General features: G+C 41.1%; 1 protein-coding gene across 1 annotated transcript in view; it reads left to right on the plus strand.

Moving 5' to 3' along the window:
- Positions 1–1,608, plus strand: part of LOC110287546 (tumor rejection antigen P815A) — a 3,310-nt gene extending 1,702 nt beyond the window's left edge. Inside the window, exon 2 of the mRNA XM_021154134.1 lies at positions 1,376–1,608. Coding sequence (XP_021009793.1) covers positions 1,376–1,593 — 218 coding nt within the window. The 3' untranslated portion in view covers positions 1,594–1,608. The remainder of the gene's footprint in view (positions 1–1,375) is intronic.
- The last annotated feature ends 13,925 nt before the right edge of the window (positions 1,609–15,533 follow it).

Raw genomic sequence — 15,533 nt, forward strand, 5'->3', positions numbered from 1 at the left:
CCTGGCTCCCCTCCACCTTCCTGCTCACCTTTTTTTTTGTTTGGTTTTTCAGTTTTTTTTTTTTTTTGTTTTTTTTTTTTTTTTTTTTTTTTTTTTTTTTTGCACCTTGTTTCCCCCTCCCTGGCTCCCCCTCCCTTTCTGCCTTTCCTGTCCCTGCTCCCTTCTCTGCTAACCTTCTAATGCCTTTCTTTTCTAGAATCCCCCCTCCAGGCTTGCTGTTTGCTTCTGTGTACTTTTCCTGACCCTGCTCCCCTTTCCCTCCCAGCTCCCCTCTCTTTTCCCACCTCCCTTTCTCCAGCCTGTCACCCCTCCTTTTCTTCTCTCTGTTTCTCCAACTTCCTGCTTCCCTTACCCCTTCCCTCTCCCTGCTCTCCTCCCCGCCTGCTGGACTTCCTCTCCAGCCCCCCAGTTCCCTGTGGTCCTGGAGTCTTTCCTGCCTCTCTGTCCATCACTTCTCCCTAGTTTCACTTCCCTTTCACTCTCCCCTGTGTGTCTCTCTTCCTGTCTCCCCCTTCCTTTCTGTCCCCTCTCCTCTGTCCATCACCTCTCTCCTCCCTTCCCTTTCCTCTCTCTTCCATTTTCTTCCACCTGCTTCTTTACCCTGTCTCTCCCATTACCCTCTTATCTTTATGCCCTTCCCTGTCCCCTCTCAATTCCCTGTCCCATTGTGCTCCCTCATATCTTCCGTTTCCCTCTTTCTCCCTTAGCCTCTTCTTCCTCTTCTCTTCTATCTCCCTTCCCTTTGCTTCTCCCTCCTCCTTTCCCCTTCCCCTATGCCCTCTACTCTACTTGATCTTCTCTCCTCTCCACATACCCTTTTTCCTTTCCACTCTGCCCTTTGTCCCCAGACCCTACAGTATCCTGTGCACAGGAAGTGGGAGGTGCCATCAACAACAGGGAGGCAAGAAACAGAGCAAAATTCCAAAGTCAGCAGGAAGGCTGGATGAAAATAAGGCCAGGTTCTGAAAACAGCTGGAATCTAGCCAAGTGGCTCCTGTAACCCTAAGTACCAAGGGAGAAAGTGGTGGTGAAATTCTTGATCCTTGCTGCTTCTTTTACATATGTTGGCCCATCTTTCTCAAATGCAGGCCATGCTCCATGTTTGGAGCTTGCTCAACGTGGTTAAGTAATGGGAGAATCTGAAAACTAGGGGCCAGTGGTTTGTTTTGGAGACAAATTAGCACTTAGTGATATTTCCCCCTAAAAATTATAACAAACAAGACTCATGATTTTGAGATACTTCTACAGGTGAGAAGTGGAAAAATTGCCACTGTGAAGTTCTTTTTAGGCAAAGACACTTGGGACCATAGAAGCGTTGTTAAAATACTGCTTTCTTTTGCTAAAATACTCTTTCTCACTTATTCATATTCTCCAGGTGTTCCTGGCCATCATTTAAGGAAGAATGAAGTGAAGTGTAGGATGATTTATTTCTTCCACGACCCTAATTTCCTGGTGTCTATACCAGTGAACCCTAAGGAGCAAATGGAGTGTAGGTGTGAAAATGCTGATGAAGAGGTTGCAATGGAAGAAGAAGAGGAGGAGGAGGAGGAGGAAATGGGAAACCCGGATGGAGAGTATGAAAAGAACCCGTAGTCTGCGAATGGCTTCTCACCTTAGGCATGCAGGTACTGGCTTCACTAACTAACCATTCCTAACATATCCCTGCAGCTAAGAGCATCTTTAAAAAAAATATTATTGGTAAACTAAACAGTTGTTATCTTTTTATATTAATAAGTATTAACTTAATCCAGTATACAGTTTAAGAACCCTAAGTTAAGCAGAAGTCAATGATGTCTAGATGCCTGTTCTTTAGATTGTAGTGAGATTACTTACTACAGAGGAGAAGTTGTTAGACTCGGGAGTAGAAACCAGTGAAAGATCATGCAGTGCAATGTGGCCATGGAAATCACTGACCAAAATAAGTGTTTCAAGAAAGATCACACGCCATGATTCATATGCAAATTATTATTTTGTCTTTCTGATTTTTTTTCATTTCTAGACCTGTGGTTTTAAAGAGATGAAAATCTCTTAAAATTTCCTTCATCGTTAATTTTCCTTAACTTTAGTTTTTTCACTTACAATTCAATTCAAATTCTTAATTCAATCTTAATTTTTAAATTTCTTAAAATGTTTTTTAAAAGAGATGCAAATCTCATTTTTAAGAGATGAAAGCAGAGTAAGTGGGGGGCTTAGGGAATCTGGAGGGTTAGGGTAACCATAGGGAGTTCTGGTCTCTGAGAAGCAGTCAGAGCGAAAGGAAAACCAGGCCCTTGCAAGTGTTTGCCAGTAGGTTAGTGAGGTTGATATGATAAGATTACGGACACTCTCCAAATCAGAAATACTCTAATACCTAAGGATCTGTTAGGGAAACACAACAGGGAAATATTTTAGTTTCTCCTTGAGAAACAATGACAGTACATAAAATTGGCAAGAAAGTCAGGAGTGTATTCTAATAAGTGTTGCTTATCTCTTCTTTCCTTCTACAGTTGCAAAGCCCAGAAGAAAGAAATGGACAGCGGAAGAAGTGGTTTTTTTTCCCCCTTCATTAATTTTCTAGTTTTTAGTAATCCAGAAAATTTGATTTTGTTCTAAAGTTCATTATGCAAAGATGTCACCAGCAGACGTCTGACTGCATGGTGAACTTTCATATGATACGTAGGATTACACTTGTACCTGTTAAAAATAAAAGTTTGACTTGCATACACTACAGTTTCATGTTAACGTCAATCCACGTTTTTAAAAATCTTTTTGGTTTCGCCTCATCTTGAAAAAGAAAAGCACCTAGCTTACCAGAACCCTAAACAAAATGCTGTTGGGTAAGTGTGAACCAGCAGAAGCAGCAGCAGCTGGAAATTTGCTAGAAGTGTATATTCTCAGACTCTACTCCAGACCTGTTGAGTCAGACATTCTTAAGGTGGACCTTCAGTAGAGATTTCTAAGTGCTCTGACCACTAAACCTTGGAGCACCACTGGTTTGCAGCAACAGGGGGAAAGGCTATGTAGAGACAGCCTTCATTAACTTGGTAGGTGCTATGTTTATGGTTTGAATATCAGCCAAGGGCAGAGATGTTGAGGCTTGTTACACAGTGGGGAGATAATGGCAGTGGGGTATTTTGGGAACGATGTTGGTGCATTGGAGATGAGCCCTTGGAGGAGTTATCAAAACCCTACCTACTTCTTACTCTTTTGCTTCCTGCTGCCATAAGCCAAGACAGTTCAATCCATCACATCTTCCTTCCCTGGTTGAAGGGCTTGTCACCAGCATACACAGACCTGCTAAAAGGATGCGCTTATTTCCCAGAGCAGCTGTAAGAAAATCATGAACTGGATAGCTTCAAACAATAGATGTTCGTTCATTTGCTCGCAGTTCTAAAAGTTGTAAATCTGCAATGATGTTGTTGGCAGAGTTCATTCTTTCTGGAGGTGGTGAGAGGGAATCTTGTCTTTTCTCCTATGCTGACTCCCAGAGGTTGACATCGATATTTGGCAACAGTTGAGTTACAAATGTACCATTCTAATCATTTTCTCCATCCTCACATAGTGTTTTTCTTTGGATCTCTGTCTCTAAGACTCTTCTTTATTAGAGTGCCAGTCAGTGAATTTTAATTAGATATTTTCTTTATTTACATTACAAATGTTATCCTTTTTCCTAGTTCCCCCTCCGAAAAATTCCCTATCCCTTCCCCCTTCCCCTCCCTCTGCTCCCCAACCCACCCACTCCAATTCCAGGTCAGGGTATTCCCATATACTGGGACATAGAGCCTTCACAGGACCTAGGGCCTCTCCTCCCACTGATGACCGACTAGGCCATCCTCTGCTACATATGCAGCTAGAGCCATGAGTTCCACCATGTATACCCTTTGGTTTGTGGTTTAGTTCCTGGAAGCTCTGGGGGGGGGGGGACTGGTTAGTTCATATTGTTCCTCCTATGTGGCTGCAAACCCCTTCAGCTCCTTGGGTACATTCTCTAGCTCCTTCATTGGGGACCTTGTGCTCCTGTAAATGGTCTTTGACCACATCTAGGGAGCATAATAGTTGTCCCTATAGCATCTATCTGTGATAAACCATTAAATTCATTAAGGTGTTAAGGGGAGCCCCCCAGAGATGACTATTAGGACATGGTTTACAGACACTTGGAAGTCTTAATTCTAGGCAGTAGTGGTTACATTCAAGGACCCAAGTGTAGCCACAAGCATTTAGAGCAAGAGGCTTTTGAAGGCAAAAGCCATATCCTCAGTATCTCATTATATAGCTACAGTGGGAGGTTTGTGCACAAGCTAGCAGTTTAACAAAAGCTAAGATAAGCAGTTATCTGGAGAGGGTTCTGCTCAAGCAGGCAGCTTACTAGAAGCTCAGTTACCTGGGGTGTCTTGACCTCAGGTTCCTAGAATAGAGTTAGATGTTTTCCCCAAGAATTCTCCATCAAGGCCGGGCATAGTGGAGCATGCCTTTAATCCCAGCATTTGGGAGGCAGAGGCAGGCAGATTTCTGAGTTCGAGGCCAGTCTGGTCTACAAAGTGAGTTCCAGGACAGCCAGGGCTACACAGAGAAACCCTGTCTCGAAAAAAACGAAAACGAAAAAAAAAAAAAAAAAAAAGGAATAAAAAGAATTCTCCATCAAGGAGATAAAATTCTAGTTAAAACTGAAGTAGTCACAACAAGATTACAAGTTGCACTGACTGGAAGAACATCTGCACTGTCTTGCAAAGGTACAAAGATTCGGTGATGACTATGAAATACAGAGAAAGGGAAAACTAAAACAATCTATTACATTTGTAATGAAAGGCATAGGCACACTTAAACACATACATACTTGTGTGTGTCATTTATATAGTGTTTTATTTTTTTCACAATTCCTTCTGAATGCTGTTTGTATTATTTTATGTGTACATAAATATGTATGCATTTATGAACAGATATGTGTGTATGATACAAACATCATTCAGAAAGAATTATGAGGATAAAACACCAGATGAAAGACAGTGGTTAACATTTGTGGAACAAAGGGTAGAATTCACCTGGGGATGTGCACAGTAAATTTTAATTCTCTTTATAAGTGCATTATCAGGATGGATAACGACCCCATGGTTATAATGTGCTCCATACCTTTATACAGGCTCTGACCTTTTTCTGAATTAAAGAGAAAATGTAAAAGAAGAAATCTGCTTAAGCCTGCCTAAAGAAAATGAGAGTTGACCAGAGTAAAGGGTTAGAGAAGGTAGGGATCGTGCATTTAAATAGAAATCTGCCCTCTACATTTGGTTAAGGCTGCCTGGATTCCTACATACTGGTTCACTAGCATTTCACATGTTACATAGCAGTACATTTCATATCTTAGTTTATACTATTTTTTATATATGATTATCTCTTCACCCCATAGAAGGTAAACTTCTAAAGGGTTCAGATTATACATGAATTTATTTGTATCTTCTACTCTAGCTGCACTTCAATTTTTTTAGGAAGTGTTTGAAGTGCTTGATAATGCTTTGATTTTTGTATAGATGTTCCTTAACTTTAGCATTCTTTGGTGTCTGTAGAGACAGGAACTTTTAGAATCCCTGACATCTTTTTCCTTTTTGATTATACTAAAATCCATCTTATAGTAACCAGAAAAATTTAAATCTAGGTAGGGTAATAAGGGAGTAGCGAATCTACCAAACCGACCAATCCATGGGTAGGAAGAAGGTTTTTATTAGAGATATGAGACAGACAATTGCCAAAGGCTTTTGGGAAAGTACAGAGCAGCTATGGATCCCTCTGTGGGGCAGAGGGGCACACTGGCAAGGGCAGAGAGAAAGCAGGAGTGGGGGAAAAAACACAAACTGGTAGCTGCAAGGTGAGAGGAACTGGGATAGCCTGGAAGTGTAGGGTAGTGAGGGAGGGGCTTACAGCCCAGAGGCTTTGGTATGTTGCGGTCAATAAGGAAGTGGCTCTTCCTGGCAGATAGAATCCTGTTTTACAGATTCCTGAGGAATGATAAGACTTAACAACAGCAGTCCTATATTGCAGCCTGAAGTGAGCACAAGACTGTCATTTTGAGGTTCCCTTTAGACATGACAGGCAGCACTTCCTTTGCAACGTTATTAACTTCACTACTGCATTTTTCCATCCTGTTGCTATAATTTGAACCTGAAATGTATACCAAAGGCCTATGTTTTAAGTTTAATCCTTAGTCTTTAATGTTTTGGGGGAAATGATGAAATTTTTAGGAAGTTGGCCCTATTGGCAGGTTTTAGATTATTGGCTCTGGGAGAGATGGGAGCTTGATCTCTTTGCCTTGATATTATGCTTTGCTGTTTTCTCAGTACCTAAATGCACACATAGGTCCAGTCTTAAATGACAGAGCATGTTCTTGGAGGTTGCTATCTTAGCATTCGAACTGAATCAATGAAGAGGACCCTATTGGAACCTGGGACTTTGGGCTACTAGGACAGCATACATAGGCCCCAGATACAGAAACTACATTTGAGTGCAGGGATCTGTCTATGTATGACTATCTCCTTAACAGCCACCCTTTTAAATTTCACAGTCTTTGAAGCTGGAGAAATGGCTCAACATTTAAGGGTACTTGCTTCTCCTGCAAAGGACCTGGGTTCACTTCCCACCAACCACGTGGCATTTGTCTTCCTTCTCTGCAGTAACCAGGCTGTAGAAAAGCCTCGTGTACATAACACACACGTGAGCCACTGGACTTGGGTGCCGAGAATTGAACTCAGGTCTTCTGGAAGGACCTTACCAAGTGCTCTTAACTACTGAGCCATTTCTCTCACATAAAATAAAATAAAATAAAATAAAATAAACCTTTTAAAAGCCCTTCATTAGTAAAGGAGATCCTGTTACATATGTCAAGCAATGCTGGGATACCTAGGAAAGACATTAAGTTGTCAACAAGCAAAAGACAGGAAGGAAAGTGCTCTTCGGTTAAGAATTTAACTCAAGTTTTTTACAAGAAAAGCAGCGGATGGAGGTTGAAAAGTTCTGGGTTGTTTATTTTCAGTAGTTTGGCATTTATCTGGTACCTGGCTCCGGGATGGCTGGGGCGGAGAAGTATTTCCTCTTAGGATGTAAGTCAAGGAAAAGCAGAGAGAACTGATTGCTTGGTTAATGTATGTATTAAAAGGCATGTTTTGGTTGCCTACCCCAGGGAAGAACCATTTTGTATCTTCCAGGCAGTGAGGTGTATGACTAGCATTAGTGGTTTAAAAAAAAAAACTGAAAATGTTTATAATAAAGTTTATTCTCTCATGCTTGGCGTCATAATGGAGAGTCTTAGAGAGTAGGGCAAAAGTTTCACTAGGATTCCAAATATTTTAAAAAGGCAACATAAGTAAAAGGGATCTCTGCAGGCCAATTCCTAACCACATTCCCAGTTTTACACTTAGCAAAGTAAAACAGGTAGGCAGCTTTTGGGAACTGTACTACCTTGGTAGAAGTGTAGGGTGTGTTAGAAAGTAATCAGGCAGGGCAGCCAGGTCTGTCAGTTAGGTTGTTATGGATATGAAAGCACGAGGTAGGAATGGACATGTAAATGTTAATGATGTTTATGGATATTGTTGGAGTTATAAACCGAGATGCATGATGGGAATCTAGGGGCAAGAAGTGAGGATAGAGTCAGTGCTCCTCTATGGAAGGAGATGGGGTGGCATTTTTTTTTAACAGTCCCGAAATTTGGATGTCAGGCTTCATTTATGCCAGGCATGTGCTCTTCTCTTGAGCTTCATCAGGGTCTCACTGTTTCCACACTGGCCTGAAATTCACACTAGCCGGCTGACCTAAAACATGCCATCCTCCAGCCTCAGCCATCAGAGTAGCTGTGAGTAGACTTGGTACCACCAGGTCCAGTAAAGGTACAGGTTGTAACAAATTGAATAGATTTGCCTTCATGCATAGGAGATGTAGGAAGAAAAGATGTCTCAGCAAACGTTAGCGTCATGACTGACAAACACACTCACAACACTTAGATTATCAAAAGAAACGTATACAAATTAGTGTAAATTTTATATGGTGCAAGAATCTCCAGAAGTCAAGACTCAGAGCTTCAGTGAAACTTGTATAATTTTGCACTTACATTTTGTCAAGAGTGGACAGTAATATAGAAGAATAATTAGACAGAAGGAGCTTGACCCATAGGTAATAAGCCTAGGGAAATTTAGCAAGGCTTGCTAATTTTTTTTTTCTGATTAAACTAAGAGCCTTACACTTGCTAGATAAATGCTCTACCACTGAGATACATACTCAGCCTGTATTTTCTGTTTTGATACAAAGTTTTGTTAAGTTGGTTAGGATGTTCTTGAGCTCACTCTGAAGACCAGATGACTCTTAAATGAGTGATTCTCTTGCCTCAGAGCCCTCAGAATAGCCAGGAAAACAGAATTGTGCCACTATGCCTGGTGTGCCTTGGCTTCTAGTGGTAATTTGTAGCTATTTATTTGATCTTCCTAGGTTTGTGGACTTTATAATTTTACAGCTTTAGCAAAACTATATTTCATAAAAGGAGCTAGAAGCTCTTTCATACAAAGGAACATTTTATGAAATTACTTTTTAGTAATTTAGTAAATGTCCCTATTACTGTGTTTGAGCATTTCGGGGGAATTTTAGCATTAATAAATTTTACACACACTTTAAAGAAATGTATTGATTTTTATGTATATGAGTGTTTTGTCTGCATATATGTTTGTGCACCACAGACCTACTTAGTGGGTGTGGGGTTCAGAAGTGGCCTTTCGATCCCCTGGTACTAGAGTTACAGAAGGTTGGTTGGGAGCCAACTTAGGGGTGCTGAAAATCCAGCCTGGGTTCCCTGCAAGACCAGTGTGTGTTCTTAACTGTTCAGCTATAGTCTCTCCTGCCCCAACCCACTTTGTAAAATGCTTTCAGGACTGGTAGTGAATTTGTATCTTCAGTATGTTTTATCCTGTTTCACTCGCATATATTTCGTCCTAAAGGTTATTTCTCATTTAGGGTAGATCATTTTATAGATGATATTGCTTAAATAGTTATTTGAAACTGAAAATTCAGGAAATTGATCTCATATGAAATTAATCTCATTCTTCTACCAGCAATAAGTAAATTAGACTTGATTTTTGCTATGCAAACTCTGTTTTAGGTACACATATTCAAATTACCACATGGACCATAAAACCAGTCGAAATAGCTCTTCTCCCAAGAACACATCTTTACCTTAAAAGGGACATAGGAGCACCTGAGAAAGAACACAGTGCCTCCCTGTCTCAGAGCAAACGAAACAAAACCAAGCAGTGTTTTTTTCATGAAAACATTATGCTCCCTGCAAATCCTCATTCCTTTCACAAAATCAAAAATCCATGTTGCTCCTCCAGCAGAGTGGGCCATTTTATGTTCAAAAGTTCTCTTAGAACTCTCCAATGCAAAGTACAGTATAGATTTAAATATGTTAACATTATTTTATTTTATTAAGATTTATTTATTTATTTATTTATTTATTTCATGCATTTGAGTGCACTGTCTTCAGACACACCAGAAGAAGGCATCGGATCCCATTACTGATGGTTGTAAGCCACCATGTGATTGGTGGGAATTTGCTATGCACACTCCAGTGAAGTCTGTTGGCAGGCCAAGAGGCCTGGAAGTACTCATGAGGTAAAGAGTTTCACAGAAACTCAACCTCACCTCACGGAACCTTGGCATTCTCATAACCTGTATACTCATACCTTATCCCCGAGTTAGTCTGCTATATGGATCCACATGCTCTCTTTTAGTATTATTTTATTATAAGTGCCTTTTAAGATTGAATTCTGACATAGCTAAGCCTTCGCCAGTGTTCCAACATCCCAGAAAATCCTTGAAGCCAACAAACTTGGAATTCAGTAGGAATTCAGTGAGAAGGTTATCTATTTAGTAACATTCAAATTTACTTCTAGTAGAGACAGTGAAACTAATTAGGCATTACAAAGAATGGAGCTAGAATAGCTCAGGGCTGGTCTGCAGAGTGATTACTGAGAACAATAGCCAGTCTTACCCAAACAAGGGAATACACAATGGCCTAGCTAATAGGTGGCTTTACCATGTAAGAGTTAGGGAATCCCACTGAGACAGGAATCTTCACTGCAGCCAAGTATAGCAGGCTACATTGCATATTAGAAGCAAGTTAGTGAATTCTTCTGACAAATGGAGATTCTCCACAGATACTTAAAAGAACAGCCAAGTTACACACATACAAGAATTTATCAGGGCCTAGGAAATAGGGGGGGGGGTTGTGGTATTGCATTATTCATGAGAAGGTCTGCTAGAGCAGAACCCCCTGGTGCTAGCTTTCACAAGGCTCAAAGGAGTAGCACAAATTGTGCCTAGGGTGTGAAATCCTTACCTGTCATTAGCTGACCCTAAACAGAGCTGTTTTATCTTTACTGTAAATATTACCTGGTTCCTGTAAGTCCTTTTGAAGTCATTCCTTTGTTTTGTGTCAGGTAACTTCAATGTACTTTGCCTGCTGTGACATCCTACCCCCTTGATTTTCTGTATTATATAAGACTAGTATTCACTTTGTGACAATACATTCAGATTCTACACAATCTCCTGTGTTGCGTCTGTCTGTCATTCACCAACTCCTTGTCCATCTGCAACCAGAGACCCGTTCTACTCAGACAAGGGACCCAGAGGGTCTGCTGCAGGATTGAACTCAGACCTCTGGAAGAGCAGTCAGGGCTCTTAACTGCTGAGCCATCTCTTCAGCCCAACATGTAATTTTAAAATTCAGGTAAAAATCAAAATAACAGACCTCCAAAGTACAATTTCTTCTGTATGTAAAGTATTCATATATAAACAATAGTATATGTTCTAGTGTTTTTATTTTTATTTTCTTTCTTTCCTTAACTTTTTTAACAGAGTGTCCCTCTATGTATCTCAGGACTGCCTAAAACTCACTAGCCCAGGCTGGGCTCAAATTTATGGTCTTCCTGCTTCACCCTCCCAAATTCTAGGATGACAGGCATGCACATTGAAGTCTGGCTTGATAATGGTATGTATGTCATTTGTGTTTCATTTTTGAGACAAGGTCTTGCAGATCAGGCTGGCCTTAAATTTCTGTTCATACCACTGGGTGACTAGGTTGACAGGCAAGTACAGCCACTATGGTATATGTTTCTATCTTAGATAAAAGGGAAACCATATCTGAAGAATAAACTGAAATTTCCTAACTGGATTACACCTAAAAATTACGAGAGAGAAGTGGAATTGGGAGGTGACAGTGTATGAGTCAGACAGTATATGAGTATTTTTTTTTTACAAGAATACAGGTTTTGTTCTGTGCGGAAATAAATTTGGGAGCATGTTTCTAAATGAATATGTAATGTTTTGGCAGCATGCCTGAAATTGTACATATATGACAACCATCTACATATGGTAGATGTCACTTTGTGACAATACATTCAGATTCTACACAATCTCCTGTGTTGCGTCTGTCTGTCATTCACCAACTCCTTGTCCATCTGCAACCAGAGACCCGTTCTACTCAGACAAGGGACCCAGAGGGTCTGCTGCAGGATTGAACTCAGACCTCTGGAAGAGCAGTCAGGGCTCTTAACTGCTGAGCCATCTCTTCAGCCCAACATGTAATTTTAAAATTCAGGTAAAAATCAAAATAACAGACCTCCAAAGTACAATTTCTTCTGTATGTAAAGTATTCATATATAAACAATAGTATATGTTCTAGTGTTTTTATTTTTATTTTCTTTCTTTCCTTAACTTTTTTAACAGAGTGTCCCTCTATGTATCTCAGGACTGCCTAAAACTCACTAGCCCAGGCTGGGCTCTACATATGGTAGATGGTTGTCATATATGTACAATGCATACTGAGTGTATGCACATGTATGAGTATGTGAATGGTTTCTGAAAGCTGCATAATTGAAGCTGTGTACAATAATCATGTGTCCTGGTTCATATGGACCGTAATCTTGATGGGATCTAGATTCACCTAGCAGACAAGTGTCTGCACAGACCCCCTAAGGGGATTTCTAAATGTGGGCAGCATGGGATGGGGTGCTAGATGGAATTAAAAAAAAACAACAACAGAGTGAGAGCTGAGTAGTAGCCTTCATGATGCTGCTCTCAGACCACAGGTGCAGTACGATCAGCAGTACCTCCGACCAAACCATCTGTGCAGTGCAGTAGTGTATCCTCACACTGAGCTAAAACACACACAGCTTCTCATCTTTTTTTTTTTTTTTTGCATTTCTGAGACATTTTGTCACAGCACCAAGGAAGGTAACCAATACACTGTGAACATGTTGTTCTGTGATCATAGTAGCTTTTTGTGTGGGGGGGTATGGGGAGTGTGGACCTGTAAGGGTAAAAGTCTATCTGCTCTATGACGTTGAAGGCATGTTCGGGTGAGCAAGCAAATGTGTTAATCATGATCATATGAGTAAACAGACATGATGGGGTGAAACACTTGCAATAGTGGGGGACATACATCCTAATGACCAAAAGTAATTCCTCACTCCTGTTTTCCTTTAGGATTTGTTTGTATTGTATTTGTATAAGTGTTTTCCCTGCAAGTATGTATATGTGCACCCTGTGTGAGCCGTGGACACAGTTATCAGAAGACAGTGTAGGATTCCCTAGCAACTGTCCTTTCAGATGGCTGTGAGGTACCATGTTGGTGCTAGGAACCAAACTCAGGCTCTCTGGAAGAGTAACAAGGCCTCTTAACAGCTGAGCCCCTTTTCTGAGCCTCTCAGGGCCCCTTTTCATCATTTCAGTGTAGCTCTATATCACTGATGAAGTTACATTTTTACATTTAACCAGGTAAATGTCAATTTTACCTTCTTTTCATGAATTACATTTTCATGTATGCTTTTCTTTTCTTGCTTGCTTATGTTTTTGCTTTTTGAGACACAGTTTCCTGTGTCTCCCTGGCTGGCCTCTTCCTCCTTAGGTAGAGATTCTGTACAGTCCATAGAATGATCTATAGTAGACATTCTTTGTTTTGAATGAGTGAGTTTGTTAAGTATATAACCAGCCAAAATAAACTACTCGATAGGAGGAGAGCAAAACATAATCAAACATGAGCCTCAAAACATCTAGCAGGAGTCCAGTGAAAAGCTCCCTTAAAGATGACCAGCAAGAGTACTCAATGGAGGGATTCAGTGTCTGCGCAGACCATAGTGTCCCTCCGGTGAAGTTCCTAAGTAAAACAACAAATAAAATAACGTCAAAAAAAAAAAAAATCAAGCCCTCTCGTCACCCAGAAGAAACTGAGTAGGGAAATTTCAGGCAGCTGGAAGTCCTACCTCAAATTTTGCTTCCTGGCTGAAGCTCAGCTTCTTTTCCCCACCCCGCTGCAGGCACTTTCCCATCCCAGGATAACTACTAGTAGCATCTGTGAGAAAGAGTTTGCTCTTCTCAGAGGCACAGTGTCTTCACACTTAGGCTGTTCTGCTCTTCTCTCTCTTCCTTGTCACAGACCCGGAGGTGCCAGCCCCATCTCCAGACACCAGGCTTCAGAAGACATTTGACATAAACAAGCTTGGGTATGAACTAGAGAGCCACGGTCCCCCTCTCAGGGCCAGTGTCTCAGTGAGCTCAAACAGCAGAACAACTTACCAGTATAAGCGAACGTACCTCCAGGCTGGCCTTAAGGTTGAGGCAGTTCTTCTGCCTTAGCCTCCTACGTTCTCCAAACTGGAATTTTTGAGTTGCAGTTTTTAATTTTAATAGTCCTGAGAGATTTGCTTCCTTATACCCTGTGCACAGACTATAGGTAAAAAGAGACCATTCCTTTTACTTTCTGCATGTCGCAAAAGGCAGACTGTTTTGGGAGGAGGGCTTGGCAAGTTCAGCACAATAGCAGAGTCCATGCATGTTTCCTCATGTAATTGTGACAGTCAATTAGGGCTGAGTTGTCTTCGATCTAATGAAGAAGCCTCTGCTGTTAATGTAAATGAATGGGGAACTCTTCCATGGCTTGGGCTGTAATAGAAGTATCAGTCCACAGAGCCACTGGATCTTCCCAGGTAAGGACTTCAGTTGTAGTAAGTGTCCAGCATATCTCCCGAGGTTGGAGGTTGGTTACCCTAGAGAAAAAAAGTGTCATCTGGCTGAGTCTGAGGTTTGCTTACACCCAAGTGTGTGGGTAAGACTGTTTACTTGTCTATTTGGTCCAGAGGATCCAGGCAGGCAATCTTGGAGTCGTGGCACTGATTGTTGCTGGGGTATTATTGGGATAGTCAAAGTGAGAGCTAGAGTAGTTTATCTGCAGCAGTTCTCAACATGTGGGTCACAACCCCTTTGGGAGTTGTAGATCAGATGTTTAAATTTCAATGCATAACAGTAGCAAAATTTTACAGCTATAAAAATAATTTCATGGAGGGGGTCACCACATCTGTATTAAAAGAGTCTTTTTATTAGGAGGTTTGAGAACAAGTGAGCTAGTTAGTGCCTCTTATTGCTTTGGTACCCACTGAAAAGTGGAAGACGTGGGCGACCCAGTATATAGGGCCAATGAAGATTAGAGGTGAGTAACGGTATTTACTGTTGCAGGCCATGTTTATAGATTTAACCAGAAGCCTTTGATTTGATTGGTCTTCCATAACTCTGCTAAATCCAGGGCACTGTAATTTCTTAACTTGTTTTAGCATTAGGCATCACTGCCAGCAAGAAGGGATTAGAGATGTTAGGAAGCCCCCGAGAAACAACTGAGCAGATTCAGCTCAATTCAGCATTCTCCATACTTGCCAACTTACCATGCTGTATAGCATCTATTGACTAATGAGCCCATCCCAATATCCCAGCTGATGGCAAGGTAACAGTCTCTGTTGTCTGTCTGAGAGCTGTTAGGAGGCCTAACATAGTATGTGAAACCTGCTTAGCCATAAAAATTCACACACACACACACACACTCACTCGTGTATGTGAGAAAAGTGTGTGTGTGTGTCGGTGTCCAAATCCTCTTACTCCTACTTTCCCTATTGTGTGGAATCGTTTAGGAATGATATCACTTTCCATATCATATGATACAGTGCACTACTCCATTTTAGTCTCTGTTAGGTGAAGCTTACATCCCAACAGGTACCTTCTATATAGCTCGTAAGCCAGGAAGCTCATCAGGGATTAGAGCAAGGTCCTTAAGGAAAGACTTGGTCTTCGTGAAAGAAAGAAAACATATTTTCTCCTCCACTCGAGATACGGTCTCACATTCTTGACTGTTCACATTTGCATGTTCTGTTTAAGTGGCCCAAGAAAGTTGAGGGCAAATTGTTCTCATCCATACCATACTGATACTTTACTGCCCTTGCTTCTGAAGGGCATCAAGAGACCTTGCCACTGTCATAACACCTTCAGACTCTTGGCTTACCTCCCACCTGGCAACACTTTAGTTAACTACCACACTGAGCAAAGCCCAGAATGGATCTAGTGGTTTAGAGTGCCTGTTCAGTAGGGTAAACCACTTAATTCAGAAGGTTGAGAGGAACAGAAAGGAAAACTTTCTTTTACTTAGTCACTGGCTTAGCCCAAGGATTTGGGGAAGGATACCCTTTGACAGATGATTTCGAACG

Source organism: Mus caroli, chromosome X (assembly GCF_900094665.2).
Source record: "Mus caroli chromosome X, CAROLI_EIJ_v1.1, whole genome shotgun sequence".
Lineage (NCBI taxonomy): Eukaryota > Metazoa > Chordata > Mammalia > Rodentia > Muridae > Mus > Mus caroli.